Source organism: Microcaecilia unicolor, chromosome 4 (genome assembly GCF_901765095.1).
Source record: "Microcaecilia unicolor chromosome 4, aMicUni1.1, whole genome shotgun sequence".
In the NCBI taxonomy this organism is placed as follows: Eukaryota; Metazoa; Chordata; class Amphibia; order Gymnophiona; family Siphonopidae; genus Microcaecilia; species Microcaecilia unicolor.
In genome coordinates this window covers 56697592-56714194 of record NC_044034.1, presented here as the reverse complement: position 1 = coordinate 56714194, position 16603 = coordinate 56697592, and the positions used below count along the sequence as shown (strand labels likewise).

General features: G+C 41.0%; 1 protein-coding gene across 4 annotated transcripts in view; it reads right to left on the bottom strand.

Moving 5' to 3' along the window:
• Positions 1–3035: 3035 nt before the first annotated feature.
• AASDHPPT (aminoadipate-semialdehyde dehydrogenase-phosphopantetheinyl transferase) overlaps positions 3036–16603 on the bottom strand; it is a 65509-nt gene continuing 51941 nt past the window's right edge. The window contains exons 4-7 of one of the 4 annotated variants that reach the window (XM_030199375.1): positions 12732–12893; positions 5436–5518; positions 4887–4890; positions 3036–3979 (exon numbers count right to left, since the gene is read on the bottom strand). In XM_030199375.1, the coding sequence (XP_030055235.1) occupies positions 3830–3979; positions 4887–4890; positions 5436–5518; positions 12732–12893 (399 nt within the window). In that variant the 3' untranslated portion in view covers positions 3036–3829. Of the gene's footprint in view, positions 3997–4886; positions 4891–5435; positions 5519–12731; positions 12894–16603 lie in introns of all 4 variants that reach the window. The other 3 variants (XM_030199373.1, XM_030199372.1, XM_030199374.1) reach the window with 3 other exon arrangements.

Here is a 16603-nt window from a genome sequence, read left to right as displayed (position 1 = left end):
AATGTCACGTGGAGGAAATATAGCTAGGGTCCCAAAAAACAACAAGGCAAACAAACTGCAAAATCCAATATGGGAAAGAAAGCCAGCAGATCAATATCACAACAAAAAGATTTTATTGAAAATACCATGTATAAACCAAACCGCCCGACACAGGCCGTGTTTCGCCCACCTAGGGCTGCGTCAGGGGCTAATTTGAAACCTTCGTAAAGGGGCAAATATGGTGCATAAAAGTCAAGAAAAAACCAGCTCAAACGGGAATCCTGTGGTCTCTAGCATACACAAATAGACACACCATATGTAGACTAAAAATGAATTTGAAAACCCTTTTAAAAAATATATTTCTGTGTGTCAGTCACCAGGATCACAGTTTCTGCATTAGAAGGCTTAAAATATTTATATTCATGGTTTCTAAGAGTGTTTCCTGTGTGCTTTAATATTAAAAGCTAAAGATGTATAGAGCAGGGGAGATAGAGAACATTAGTTAAATTAGTTTCTTGCACAGATTCTTTTCAAGAGATAAAAAAAATAGATATGGCACATTTCAAATTGTTTTATGACCTGTTACTAAAATTGCATAGAGGTCAAGGTACTAAAGTGTGTTAACACTGGCTGTTAATGTATGTTTAATAGCTTGTGTTAACTGTGCATGTTAATGATTATACTCATTTGTAAATATTATTAGACTTACACAGTTATCTATAGAGACATAAAGGGTATAGTTCTTGCTTTCGGGAGCTTACATTTAGTCAAGACTCACAAAACTATAGAAAACCAATAAGAGGCTTTGAATTTTAAAACTTGGGTCAATATTCAGTCGTCATCGGTGTTGTTTATTTATTTATTTTTTAATAAATGCTGGCCAATACTAGCTAATTTAGACCTGGATAATTAGCTGGCTATGTCTGGGCATTAACACTGCATATCTCATTCAGTGGTGATACCCAAAAGTTATGTGGTACAGCTGACAATCAGTGCTATACTAAATAGCTAATTGGGCAAAGTTAGGACTGTTATTGAAGTAGTCTACTTGCCTAGTTACCCATGAAGGCAATGGCAGTGACTATTTCTGGTGCCACATAACTTCTGGGACCCTCACAACTACACCCCCAGACCATCCAGCGGTGGAGTGCATGATGTCTCCCAAGACTTTTTCCTGAATAAAATTCAACAAGCCTAGATCTCTATGGCCATGGCATTAAGCAAGACCCCAGGTAGAGTCTTGGTCAATGGAGAGGTCTTTATGTTGGTCTAGTTGAGCATGATGAAGACACTGGTCACTAGACGGGGACAAATGGTTGGGTGGCGAACATGATGACATTTAGTTGGTTGGCACAGAGAGACCCATACTACTACTACAATCATTTGTACAGCGCTACCAGTCGTACGCAGCATCTCACCAGAACAGGAACCAACAAGCACAGAAGAGGATCCTAGCTTGGTCAACAGGAAGGGTTACATGGATTTCTGCAACTGAATCCATAGCCTGGCAGGGCAGGAAGTGAACAAAGGTATGGTTTATAAAGGACTTTGATATTGCCTTTCCTGCATAGATAATAGGTGGTGTATAATCAATAAAACAACAGGGAAATAGAGAGCAACACCAGAAGGGATGGCCAGGCTCGGATTGCTCAAGGGCTACTTTGTGAAATAAAAAATTTGCAGTCTTTCTGAACCATGCAGCTTAAAATCAATCTTGACACAGAAATAAAACAAGCAAAGGTTTTTCGGAAATGTACTTAATTGTCGCAAACCTAGTTAAGATCCAAACAGTACCATATTTACGAGGGTTAAATGAAAAGTAATGTCTCCACCTCCTTAACTTTTGTTTAAATGAAGTTATTGTAATCAATAACAAAACAAAAATGCTCAAAACTTGCTCTTTTATTACATATATTACTTTTCTACTTGGTGAGAACCATTTGCCACACATTTCTGCAATCATGGACAAGTTTTTAAAGCCATCATGAAAGAATCTACACATTTTGCCTCTTCAACCAGTTGGCTCACAGTCCCTCATTTGAGTCAACAAAGCTATTTCTTCAGTTTTGGAAAAACATATAAATCGTATGGCACTAAGTCTGAGCTGTATGGAAGGTAGGGTAAGACTGTGAGACTTATCCTCGCAATTGCCTCTGTGGTATTTTGTGATGTGTGAGACCTAGTGTTGTCATGTTGCTTCTGAACTCTTCTCAATTATTCTTTTTTTCAGGGTTACAACGTAATGTTTTGAGTCATCTTACAATTCTTTATGAATTTATCAACCTTTCTTATGTGAGACTCGTTCATTGTCACAGATCGTCCACTTTGTTTTTGATCACACAAATCAGCCCTTCCTAGTCCACAATCTTTACATTTTTGGCTCAGCAATGTGTAGTACTCACATCAACATAGACTTTTCCATAGATCTACATGCTGTGGTGAATTTTGACTGGAGGGTCTCCAAAATTCAGAAATTTTATCATGGCACACTTAAATTGCAGTGATGAATGCTCACTGCATGCTTCAAACAATAGCAAAACAGCCTCTTCACACAGACACTTCTCACCAACTGAGGTGAAGGGTGAGATTTCAAAAAAACAAGTGAATACATGTAGCATATCAGTATTGTCATCTGTTGAGGTGGAGGCCTTACTTTTCATTGAAAAACTAGTATAAAGGATTCTATCAGAACTTAATGAGAACCATCTGAAGCTTAGGTTTAATTGGATTTACTATATTGCCTTTCATGTCAACATCAAAGTGATCTATACAAATGGAAAAACAAAATATGAAAGCGCAAAACCCCTAAGAGAGAAATTACACTGGCTCCCTCTTAAAGAACATATCGCGTTCAAGATCTGCACGACTGTTCATAAAATTATCTATGGAGACGCCCCGACGTACATGAAGGACTCATGGACCTGCCACCCAGAAATGCTAAAAGATCTGCCTGAACATTTCTTAATCTACACTTCCCCAGCTGTAGAGGATTAAAATACAGCTTCTCCTACATGAGCACGCAGATGTGGAATGCACTACCAACTAACTTGAAAACAATTAACGAAATAGCCAACTTTCATAAATCTCTGAAAACCTCTCTCTTCAACAAGGCCTACCACGAGAATCAATAACCTAACTATAATACATCTCCACTACACCTTACTCTGAATGTATTTTCTCTACAACTGCTTATCCAGAAAAAAATGCACTGTGCTACTTCAACATATTAGCTTAGGAGGTGGCCCAAGCTGAGAACCACTTTTAGTAATTTGATTCATCAAACACATGCCTTTCCGGCAAGACAATTATAAAAATTTTTTCTTCTTTTACAGAAGAACAAAAAAAGTTTAATCAAAAATGATGAAAGCAAGTACTGTTCTTGGAAAATCTACAAACTCACAAATGTCACTTAAAAGTTGTTGTATGGGCCAGCCTGGTAGCTCAATGGTAGTGTTATTCACTACATGTAGAGGATTTGGGCTAAATTTTCATGACACATCTTCAACTCCCCGGGTGGCTGAAGGCTAGAGATGTTGCAAATGTAGCATTCTCAGCCCCCTGGGGAGAGAAAATTCCCATCATTGTGCAAAAGCAACACCTAGGGGCAAGTTTAAAGGCCCATGATTGGAGGATTCCAGAAAAAGTCCAGCGGCAGCAGACTACTGCTGCAATGACTTGAGCTGAGTGAACTGGAACGAGATATAAAACAGGAGACAAATCTGGCTCAGTTAGAAATGAAGACTCATAGCATAAAAAAAATAGAATGATTCTGACTGAGAAGGAAGCACATGGGATCATGAAACCCTGTGAGGTCCAAAAAACCCTGATATATATTTTTATCAAATGCAGTTTATGTTGAATTAGTCCTTTGTCGTACTGGGGGCTCCTGTTTAGAGTTAAAATTATCCCAGTCAGTGGGGTCCTCAGGAGCCAATGGAACAGCAGATGCCACTAGATCATCAAAAGTAAATACAGTGAACTCTGTGGGATCCAGTTGGTACTTGTTGCAGAAAGAACCTACGAAAATTGGATAGTATGGTTAGTTATCATTCCACAAAATTTCTTTTAACATCTCATCTGTTGTAAAATGTATTCTTTTTCATTCAATGGTGGAACCTCTTACGCATTCTGAGCATCAGAAATATGGTACATTTTATCATCGTAGAAATGGCTATAGGCCTGAAACACCCAAAACAAAGAAGTTGGCAGCAAAGGACCATTTAGTCACCAAGCCATCCATTATATCAGCCTATTGTGCTGTCACACATCTCTTTTGATCTACTACTAATCATTTCTATAGTGCTACTAAACATAAGCAACACTGTTCATGTTATATGCAGGCACTTTTCTCTGTCCCTAGAGGGCTTACAATCTGTGGTCTTCTCCCTCCCTTTGTTCCTAAGGACATTTATGTCTATCCATGCTTGAATTCTAACACTATTTTGGTTCCTAGCTGCTCGCCACCATTTCAGTGAAAACAATTTCCTCACATTCCTTTTTTAGCTTTCTTCCCTTCAGTTTCATAGCTGGACATTTTGTTTTATGTAAAATGCATTTTTTTTTTTGCTACTTTCTTGAAATTTGCTAGTCATTTTAATGCTTGCATCATATCACTCCCTCCTTTTTTCCCCCTTCTCTTCTTCCTTTGATAACAGAAAATATTTAACTCCTCATGATTTGCATTGAAAGTCAGGCAACATCTGTTGGATTCAGGATTTCCACAGTGAATATGCATGAAACCTATCTCCATGCTCAGCCATTATTGTATGCAAACAGATCTTTGCATATTCATTGTATAAATCCTAAAAACCCAACAGGTAAACCTATAGATGTGCATATATGTATGCGCATAGTTCAGGCACATATTAGGTGTACAATTTAGAGAAGCCTATTTCCACAAGTAAAACACTGCTTTACCTATAGGAATTGTTTGAAAAGTACTCTAAATCTAGCCATCTAATTTTACTAAGAAGTTTTAATTAGTTGCTCTAATTTAACAGCCCTTGGGTTTAGAGTATGGCCGTGAGAGAAAAGTTAGATTGCTACTGCCTATTTCCAGTGCCTACTAGCTAACTTAGGGGGTCTTTAACTAAGGCGCGTTGGCATTTTTAGCGCACGCTAAAAACGCCAGCGTGCCTAAGTACAAGACCTCCTTAAGTACCCCAAATTAGGCACTGCAATGGAAGACCATAATTTAGCTATCAAGAGTTTGGATGGCTAGATTCAAGCTCATTTTCAAACTCAAACTGCTGGGTTTGAAAACAAGCTTAACTTCCATGGACCAAATCTGGCCAGCTTAAGTCAGGCACTCTGCCCTGTGCTGAAAATTCACCACCAATGGCTCTTCACCCATTCTGTGCCTATAGTTAAAAAATGAGGTTTACTAAGTATAAAATGTCTTTGTTTGTATCTGTTGCAAGCTAGCGTGTTTAAACTGCATAAATGACCTTAAATACCTTACTTCAGAATGCTCTTGCCTGAATCCATGGGGTTTTCCAAGAGCAACTGCAACATGGTGGCAATCATCCAACAAACTTTCCTGCCAAAAAACCCAAAAGTCAACTGTCACTTCCTTTCAAATATTTTAATTTTAAGATACTTGTTGATCAACATTGCTTGAAAAAAAGTCAAGCTTGTTGACAAATTATGTGAGAGATTTTCACAAGGTAAATACAAATGATAAAGCCAAGGTGTAAAAATTACAATCAATTACAGATAAATGGCCCAATATCAAAATGATTTAAAGAACCAAGAGAGGATCCTGGACTGTTCAAATTGAATGGGACTAACCGGCAATATTAAACGGCATGTAACCGGACAGTTCCGCTGAATACTGTTGCTAAACGACCACCCCTAACCGTGAGGTTAGGAACGGGCTGGGAGCGGAACACTAGCCAGTTTAGTGGCATATCAGACTGATAACCAGCTAAGTAAGTGCATAAATGTAGGACAGAAAAAAGTTGCCCTAACATTATGCGCCAAATTCAACCAGGCATGTCAGAATATCAGCTGGTACCTGGTTAAACTGAAATAGTGTCTATCGGCCCCCCACCTCATGATCTCTCCCCAAAGTAAATATAAAACACTGTTCCAGCCTCCTCCCACCTCTTTAGACCCCCTGGGCCTATCTGGAGAAGCCCCTGGAAATCTAGGGGGAAACTGGGAAGGAGCGATGCCTACTCACTCCTGCCCAGAGCTGGCTTGCAGTTCAAACTGGCCGCTGTGGCATCTAGCAGGAGCCTCACCACAAGGCTGCCACAACCATTTTGGATTACTCTTGTGCCTACCTTCAGGAAGTCTGATCAAATAGTTAATGAATCAGCAGACTATAATGATTATAAACAAACATGACAAGGTCTGGAAAAAACATGTGAGGAATGTTTTGAAAATAGATCTGTTTATGAACATCAGGCATAGGGGGTACCTTGTAAAAATCTTCACATCCTTGCAAATTTTTCACAAAGTACCATTCAAAATGTATTGATGTATGCGTTCACTAATCTGCAAAAATATACTGTACACTTGAAATGTGAACAAAATATGGAAATATTATGGAAATATTTAAAAAGTAATAAGAATAAAAAACAAAATATCTTCACATTCTGTTAAAGTGTCTATTAAGACAATTGTTAAAACATAGCTAATTTTGAAGTAAATCAAAATTAGCTATGTTTTAACAAACGTCTTAATAAAGCCCATAAGTTAAATACACTCCCATCTGTGTCCAGTTACAGCAGTTAAGCTTATTTGAATAATTCTACAAATAAAGTAAACTCTGTGGTATGAAGTAAATTTGAAGCAAAGGTCTACACATTTGAAAAACAAAGCTGCTGAGAGAATGTTGGGTTAAAGTTAATCAAAAATGCAGATTGGGGAAGGCTATAAAAAGCATTTAAACATGTTTGAATATTGTGAAGAAACAGTGTGTTTTAAGCCTGAAGAATTGCCTTTATTGATTCTGGAAGTGCATTTTCTCTAGTTTGGCCAGTAGGTGGTCATGTTATGTTTTAAGCTGTTACAAAGAACTGACTTTTCCCTTCTTTAGGAGTCCATTTATTAAAGTACACCAAAAAATGGCCTGCGCTGGTGTAGCCGCTTGTATTGAACATGCACAGGTCCATTTTTCAGCGTACCTGCAAAAAAAAGCCCTCTTTTTTGCCGAAAATGGAGGTGCAGCAAAAAAAAATTTGTCGAGCGTCCATTTGGGGCCTCAGACCTTATTGCCACCCACTGACCTAGCGGTAAAGTCTCATACATTAACCGGGCTGTAATGGTCTACATGCATACAATGTCAAATACCGCCCGGTTAGTGCCGCATGCCGGAAATTTTCCAGCACGCCTAGTGGACACGCGTAAAAATTAAAATTACCACCCGGGCCTCATGGTATCCAGGTGGTAGTTCAAAATTGATGCGCGTACGCAGCTTAGTAAAAGGGCCCTTTAGTTAAACACAGATAAAGGAAATGCCTGAAGTGATCGTAACCAGCTTTTTTTTGAATGTTGTTGTTCTGAGCTGATTGGCCTGGAGTTTGAAATTACCCAGTAGTAACTGGCTTTTGCTCCAGTCCTAGTCAGGAAGAAAAGAGGAGCAGGATATCTTTGCTGAGGCTCAGTGAACAATTATATGCCTTGATCTTCCACGTACTTTTTAGAAAGTAAACAAATGTTTTGTTAGTTTTCTAATTGATCCATTTTTCAGTTACCTGTTATTGTTTGCTGATTGCACATTTTCTGTCCATTGTTCAAGTTCTGAGAATAAACACATTTGTTTGTCGCCTTGCCTGGCTGGACTGATAAAGAATCTTAGTGGTTTGTGTGTTGGGTCTGTGAGTGCTTTCTGGGAACTGTGGGACCACTGGGAGTTGTGGCTCCAGTAACCTAGAAATCACTGGGGATAATTTGAGAGCGGAAGACTCACCCAGAGGCGGTTGTGACCCAGTCAGTGGGAGGAGGGTGCTAGTGTAGAGCAAGCGGCAGGTGCAGGCGGACCTAAGCTGTGCTGGGGACAGACCCTCTAAGTGGCCACGGGGTAACCCCATACGGGTGGCTAAGCGTTTTGTAACAAATATCTCTTAGGGCATGGCCAGGTCTAAAGTGGAAACAGTTTGGAACCCACCAAGAAACTGCCTTGTTCAACCCATCATTCCAAAATCAGGAACTGCTGAGGAAAGTCACCATGTGGCATACAGTTACTTTAAAAGAACTACAGTGGTCTCTAGATGACTAGGAAAAATGTCCAACAGTTTAAGATTACTCCACAAACATGGCCTGTATGGCAGGGTGACAAGAAGGAAGCCACTACTGAAGAAAGAAAGCCACATAATGAACAGCATAACATTTGCAAAGAAACACGAAGAGAAACACTGGCTGCATGTGGGAGAGGGTTTTCGAGATCTGGATGAGACAAATGGTATGTTTTGGTCTCAATGCTAAGCATTGGTGTAAAAGAAATACATCACAGCACATCACCCCTGCTAAATCATCCCTACAGTAAAGCATGGTGTGGCAGCATTATGGAGTAATTTGATAACAGAGTGCCTATTTGGAGCCTATTCTACAAAGAAATGTATTGCACCACCATACAGTTGGGTAATGTTCACATTAGACTGCTCTAAATTGTGAATCTAGTGTTCTCTAATTTGTATGCATAATTGTGCATCACGATTTGTCCAAACTCCACCATGCATACATCTACTACAAAGTATCTCTATCGCATTTAGGTGCCATGTATAGAATATATGTAAACAAGTAAGGAATACTATCACTTAGTAATGCAACTGCCAACTTTATATGCGTGACCATTTATAACAGCTCTGGCACAAGTGCTTGCACCTAAAGTTAGGCATGTGCATGCAGACTTACGCTCTATTCTATAAACAGCAGTTTTGTATGCAATTGCCATTATAGAGAGGGTGCTTGGCGCCCATATTTTTTTACACCTAGTTTTTAGAACATTATGTTGCATCTACCCCAAGTGTCTAAATTTCAAATGTAGAAAAATAAGTAAGAAATTATATTTATATATATATATATATATATTTTTTTTTTGGGGGGGGGGGGGAGGGAAATAAAATGATCTAGGAATAAGGCCAAAGAAAGAAAAGTATTATGATAGGCTAACTTGGAGCTAGGTTTAATAACATGCATTAATATGATTTAATGCCTGCTATTTAATGTAAACCCCTTATTGCCAATAAGGCATATTTACTAAGCACATAACTTGCATTAAGAAGACCTAACAAGTTAATACAGATTAGTAAATAAGGCCCTCAGTAGCACTTGCTGTGCTATCCATTCCAGATCTCATAAAGGTTAATTGGCATAGAGATGTAACAGTATACCTTTTTTGTATGCATCAGATGACAAAATCATTTGAATAGCTGAAAATTTGGCACCCAGTGTCCACAAATCAGGATATTTGGGAATGAAGTGCTAGATGATTTTAATTATAATGGCATATGATTCAAATTATAATTTGTATACAACAGTGCCATATTTTTATAATGTCTTGACATGTTGAGCTGTTTGTCCATAACCTGCTCTCCCCTGAACAACATGTAAAGCTCCAAGAGTGCATATTTACCTTTTATATTAATAGATCTGTTACTGCATTTATACAGCATTTTTGGTTAATGACATATTTGTACATTAGAACTACCTAGTACACTTCCAAAGTTAAACAAAAAGGCCAATGGCATAAAAAACAAACATTGTCATCACCAGTCTTAAATACCACAAGTATATGAGCAAACGGAGGAAAAGCCTTAGAGCAAACAGGCATAAACACACCTTCAATTTCCTGTCACAACCATCAAATAAAAACCTCCTTATAAAAAATTGTAGTTTATATATAACAATGTCCAAAATTCAAAAACATGATTTATACCTCAACGTATAAAACATCTCAAAAACAAACTTATCTTGGAGGAAGTGACATTATCGAGCAAAATGGCAGCCTGAAGGTTTTGCTCTGAACAACTCCATAGCAAACTTTCTAAGTAGAAGATGCAATCGAGAGTGATCCTCTCTCAATGTATGGTATTAACTGCAGTCTTGACCATACAGTATTGACTGGATGAGTGGGAAGCCACAGTTGCTGGATTTGACAGACATGAGACAACTAGAGTATCCAACCCGCACCCAATTTCTGAAATTCGGGATTGGTTGAATGAATTTAAATCCGATATAAAGCAGTGCGGGAGGAACTGGCGGAACTGGGAACTGATTTTGCGTGGCAAAAATAAACAGATAGGCCACAGAGTGGAAGAAACTGAGCAAAGATTAGACAAGCACAAAGAGGCCTTGGGAACATTAGGTAAAAAGATAACGGAGGCCCCAAACTGTTGCACGGAATATCTATGATAAGCTGGAAGACTTACAGGCTTATTTCGAATGAGAAGGAGCCCATCTTTTGACACAAATTGCAAGATGGCGTCCTTCTCACAGGGTCGTCCAAATCGGCATAATCAAATGCCGATTTTGGGCGTCCTCAACTGCTTTCCGTCGTGGGGATGACCAAAGTTCACGGTGGCTTGTCGGAGGCGTAGCGAAGGCGGGACTGGGGCGTATCTAACACATGGGCATCCTCGACCGATAATGGAAAAAAAAAAGGGTGTCCCGATGAAGGCTTGGACGACTTTACCTGGTCTTTTTTCTTACGACCAAGCCTCATAATGTGCCCTAAATGACCAGATGACCATAGAGGGAATCGGGGATGACCTCCCCTACTCCCCCAGTGGTCACCAACCAGCTCCCTCCCTCAAAAAAATTTTAAAATATTTTTTCCAGCCTCTATGCCAGGCCTCAATATCATACTCAGCTCCATGACAGCAGTATGCAGGTCCCCTGGAGCAGTTTTAGTGGGTTGCAGTGCACTTTAGGCAGGCGGACCCAGGCCTATCACCCCCTTACCTGTTACACTGTGGTGGTAAATGTGAGCCCTCCAAAACCCAACATAAACCCACTGTACCCACATGTAGGTGCCTCTCTTCACCCATAAGGGCTATGGTAGTGGTGTACAGTTGTAGGAGGTGAGTTTGGGGGGCTCAGCACATAAGGTAAGGTAAGGGGGCTATGCACCTGGGAGCAATTTCTGAAGTCCACTGCAGTGCCCCCTAGGTGCCTGGTGATGTCTTGGCATGTTCAGGGGGACCAGTTGCACTACAAATGCTGGCTCCTCCCATGACCAAAGGGCTTGGATTTGATCGTTTCTGAGATGGGCGTACAGCACTGCATAACCCTAGTAGCGCTCTAGAAATGTTAAGTAGTAGTAGTAGTAATGGGTTGTCCTCGGTTTCCATTATCACCGAAAAGCGGGGATGGACCATCTCTAAGGTCAACCTAAATTTTGCGATTTGGGCAATCCCTGACCGTATTATCGAAACAAAAGATGGATGCCCATCTGTTTCGATAATACTGGTTTCCCTGCTCCTTCACCTGGACGTCCTGCAAGGACGTCCTCAGGAAAACTTGGGCGCCCGTTTCGATTATGCCCCTCCTGGTGCTCCCAATACTGTGCTTCAAAGGGGACCGATGCTTGTGCTTCTTTGGTTCCTTCAACGCTCAGCATCACGGTCCTTCAGCAGCAGTGAGGACAAACATTGAACCTGTAAGCATCCTCAATGTTGGGTCTGATGCTGACCAGTCTCGGGGCCTACTATCAGTGCCCAATGTCAGAGAAGGGGGAGGTGGAGACCTCTTCAATGTCAGTGCGCCTCTAGTGGTAGATGATGTGTGGGCAGCCATCAAAGTTGATGATTCCAGTGTCAATGTCGATGGACTGGTCTTCGAGAAGCCAAAATGTTTCTCCTGCTGGACCTGATGTTTCCTCTGTGCCCTCAGCTGCATCTGTAAACAGAATTAGGCTGGTAGTTACACCCAAGGCATATGATGCACCAATTGTGCGGGTCCATGGCAGCAATCACCCAATTACATTGGGAGCACCTTTTGAAGCTACTTCCTAGATGTAAAGAAAAGAATTGCGGCCAAATTAAGTTCCTCAATCTTGAGCTTCAAAAAAGGATAAGGCTCAAATCGAGGTTGGTGCTCAGCCTAAATGAGGTCTAAAGAGCCACACTAAAAGAAAGAAAGTTGAAAAGCCGAAAACCTAATGAAATAAAGGGAAAAGATACTGAAAATAAAAGAATGAATGAAAGAAATTAAGGAAAAACCGCATGGGAAGGCACTGAAAAAGTAACTGTTAATATGCGCAGAGAGAGACCACAAAGACACGACCTCTCAGCTCTGTGGATAAAAACAGACTGATGAACCTTTTCTCAAGCATCGGTTGGGAAGGCACTTGTGCATGTGCGGTGGAACACTGCTAGAAATTTCAAGTAGGTATATACGTTAGGCAGTGTCCACAGCGGGCTCCATTGGATGACATCACCCAGAAATGAGAATACTGATGGCCTGCTTGTCCTTGGAGAAATGTATTTACAAACCATTAATCAATATCTGACATAATAAAATATCCTCCCATCATTGCTATCTTATATATGCCTAACTACATTACTCTCTAACTCAAGCATCTATGCTATCAACATTCTAATGCTATCACTCCATCTTAAACAAACTCGGTGTTATCCTCATCTCATATTTCCTGTATTGTAGATGTTTACACAGATGTTATTTCTTTCCTTTACTGCCTACCCTTCCTTACTGTACAGAATGTGTATGTTTCTCTATACAAAACAATTGTGTAAGCCCTAGCAAATCTTTGTAGACCACACAACTGTTTGTAAATTTCTTACTTCAAAAGTCCATCCCTCTTCTTTATCTCCATCCAACAACATACTCGTCTCCTTGTACATTTTTCCAATTTCCAACTGCAAAGGAGATGCATTAAATTCAATCCTTTGTAGGTTAAAGCCTATTCCAACTCCTATGGCTTTTATAAAGCTTTCCTTTAGCGCCTGGAATACAAAAAAAGACATACTGAAACTGAATGCTCATAGAGGATGAAGTTTATATTAACATTTGTTAATAAATATATTTATTATTTATAAAATTGGAATTGCATTCTGATATGTAGTACAGATCTGCAAATACAACTGCATTAAAGTTTTATTACCTAAAATTAATAATTCATACTTAGTCACTAAAGCAAAAATTAAAGTTGTGCATCATTTGTTTGTAAAGGGTTGCCTTTCAACAACAGAAACACTAAAACTTAGAAATAAAAGAAGCCTGTTAGTGATATGTTTCATCCTTATAAAAAAAAGTTACTTACATTATCTCTCTCGGAAAGACCCTCCCTTCTTGATAAACCCATATGCTTCCACAGGCTTCTGCCTGGTTAAACTGCACTGAATAATCCGGACACTGATATTCAGAAGCACTTAACTGGATAGTGCTGCTGAATGTCTCCACTAACCAGTCATCTCCTAACTGTCTAGGTTAGGAGCAGGCCAGAGAAGGAGTTAAGTGGCAACTTAGCTGGTTAGCAATGATATTCAGTTTGCTAACTGGCTAAATAGCCTCAAAGTCAGGACAGCAAAACAGCTGCCCTAATGTTATGTGCCAAATTAACCCAGCACTAGTCTGAATATCTGTCAGTGCCCAGTTAACTTTCAGGTCAGCAGACATACCAGGACATTCAATGCCGGGAGATGCACATGCCCTGAGACCCTGAATATCCGGGGTTAGGTCAGCACGCAGCTGGAAGAAGCTTACAAGCTGCTTACCCCATGGCCTGAATATTCCTGCCTATATAATCATAAGCAAGTATGGAAGTGGCTCATCCAGAATGCGGTAGGTGCCATTGGGACTCATTTTCAAAGCACTTAGCCTTCCAAAGTTCCATAGGTTTCTATGGAACTTTGGAAGGCTAAGTGCTTTGAAAATATGTCTCGTGGAGGGGAAACCGAAGGCGCCCAGCTCAAAAACGAACAAATCCAAGGCATTGGGTCGTGGGAGGGGCCAGGATTTGTAGTGCACTGGACCCCCTCACATGCCAGAACACCAACCGGGCACCCTAGGGGGCACTTGTAACAATTAAAAAAAAAAAGTTAACTATCTCCCAAATCCATAGCTCCCTTCCCTTGGGTGTTGAGCCCCCCAAATCCCCCCCAAAACCCACTCCCCACAACTCTACACCATTACCATAGCACTTATGGCTGAAGGGGGGCACCTAGATGTGGGTACAGTGGGTTTTGGTGGCCTTTTGGAGCGCTCCCATTTACCACCACAAGTGTGACAGGTGGGGGGAGGATGGGCCTGGGTCCACCTGCCTGAAGTCTGCACCCACTAACAACTGCTCCAGGGACCTGCATACTGCTGTGATGGAGCTGGGTATGACATTTGAGGCTGGCATACAGGCTGGAAAAAAAAAGTTTTTAAAGTTGTTTTTTTTGGGTGGGAGGGGGTTAGTGATCACTGGGGGAGTCAGGGGTGGTCATCCCCGATTCCCTCTGGTGCTCGTCTGGTCATTTAGGGCACTTTTTTGGGACTTGTTCATGAAAAAAAAAAAAGGGTCCAAAAAAGTGACCCAAATTCATGCTAAAAACACCTTTCTTTTTTCGATTATCGGCCGAGGACGCCCATCTCTCATCAGCCGATAAACACGCCCCAGTCCCAGCTTCACCAAGCCTCCGACACGCCCCCCCTGTCAACTTTGGCCGTTTCCACGACAGATTGCAGTTGAAGACGCCCAAAATCGGCTTTCAATTATACCGATTTGGGCGCCCACGGGAGAAAGACGCTCATCTCCCGATTTGGGTCAAAATATGGGCATCTTTCTCTTTCGAAAATAAGGTGGATTGTGTCTTAGTCACTTACGTGTTCTGTAGAAAACAAAAAATTACGTCTTACCTTATAATTTCCTTTCCTTTAGTCAGAGCAGATGAATCCAGAGACTTGTAGGTTGTGACCATCTACCAGCAGGTAGAGATGCTGAACTGAACTGTCTTATACGACAGAATGCTCCTTGGTCAGTCAGTATTTCTTATAACAAAGCAGAAGGAAACAGACATAATATTTCTCCTTCCCCACAGGGAAAAGTGATAAACTAAGAACTGCAAACACTTAAACTGATTACAACAGTCCATCTAAAATGTAAAAATGCAGCAACATGGTCCAACAAAGAGAACTAACAGATAGGACCGCCAGAAAAAAAACAGAGTTGGCCTCTGGATTCATCTGCTGCGACTAAAAGAAAGAAAATTATCAATTTTTCATTTCTTAGCGTCAGACGCAGCTGAACCTAGAGACTTGTGGGATGTAGCAAAGCAGGGACCTGAACCTCTGTGGATAGTACCGATACTTCAAAAAAAGATGCATCTTACCGAGTCGAGTGTCTGGAGAAGGTATGCAAGGAAGACCATGTCGCCACCCTACATACTTCCTCCAGGGGAAGCAGATGGGCTTCCCTCAGGAAGTTGCGACAGCTCGGGTAGACTATGCCCAGAATCCGTCCGGAAGTGGTTTACTCGCTAGAAAATACATAGATGTGATAGCCTCCTTAACCCAGCGAGAAATTGTGGCTTTGGAAGCTGCATTAACCTTTTTGAGGTCCTGAGCAAAGCATGAACAAACAATCTGGCCGATGAAACTCATTGGTCACTTCCAAATTATGAAGGAATACACGGTGAACATCAAGCAAGCAGGAAGAAACAAAGGTTGATTGAGATAAACAGCAGAAACCACCTTAGGAAGAAAAGATGGGACTATGTGCACTGTTGCCCCTTCAGAACAAATCTGGAGGATCTCGACAGGACAAAGCCTGGAGTTCCGAAACCCTGCTTGGGCTGATACCTGGATCTCTGATTAAAACTAGGTTGCCATGGATGATAGCACCTGGTACCTTTAAAACAAGGGTGAGCCAGACCTGACCGGAAAGACCGTTTAGTCTTGTCCTCAGGAAGACGCCGAGTCTTTGAGTCACCCAGATCTTTCACCAACTTCACTAAATCCTCACCAAACAACAGCTTGCCCTTAAAATTAAGTTTAACCAGCTGCTGTCTGAAGTTGTATCCATCACCTAGTGGCACAACCATAGCAAATGATGGGATGTGACTGCCAAAGACATGTGCTTGGCTGTTGCCCGAATCAAGTCATACAAGGAATCCACAAAATATGCCAGCCCCATCTCCACATCTGCCAATTCAGTAGGAGGTTGACTGTCGGACTCCTGGAAAGTATCAGAAATCTGGTACACCCAGCTAAGGCACACCCTAGCAGCATATGAGCTGCAGATAGCAAGAGAGAGAATAGACTGTAATGTTCCTGTTGTGAAATGTTGAACCTTTAACACTTTGTTGACTCTTTTGAAGTCCAAACCCAGGTGGAAGGAATCTGCCTTCTTTGGAACTACAGAGTAAATGGAATAACTTCCTGTTCCCCAACTACAACTGGGACAGTCTGTACTGTGCCTAAATGAACAAGCGTTTGCAAGGTGGCTTGAACGGCTTGACATTTGGGCATCATGGAGATTCCATGAAAACAAAAATCTACAATGGAATGGGAGAACACAGTTTGAAACCCTGCTTCAGTATTTCAAAGACACATTGGTCTGAGGTAATTTTGGTTGACTCCTCATGGAACCTGGAGAGGTGCCCTGCTATTATGAAACCCGAGGAGTGAACCGATACCCCATCCCTGGTTGCGGCAGGAGGCATTGGTAGAC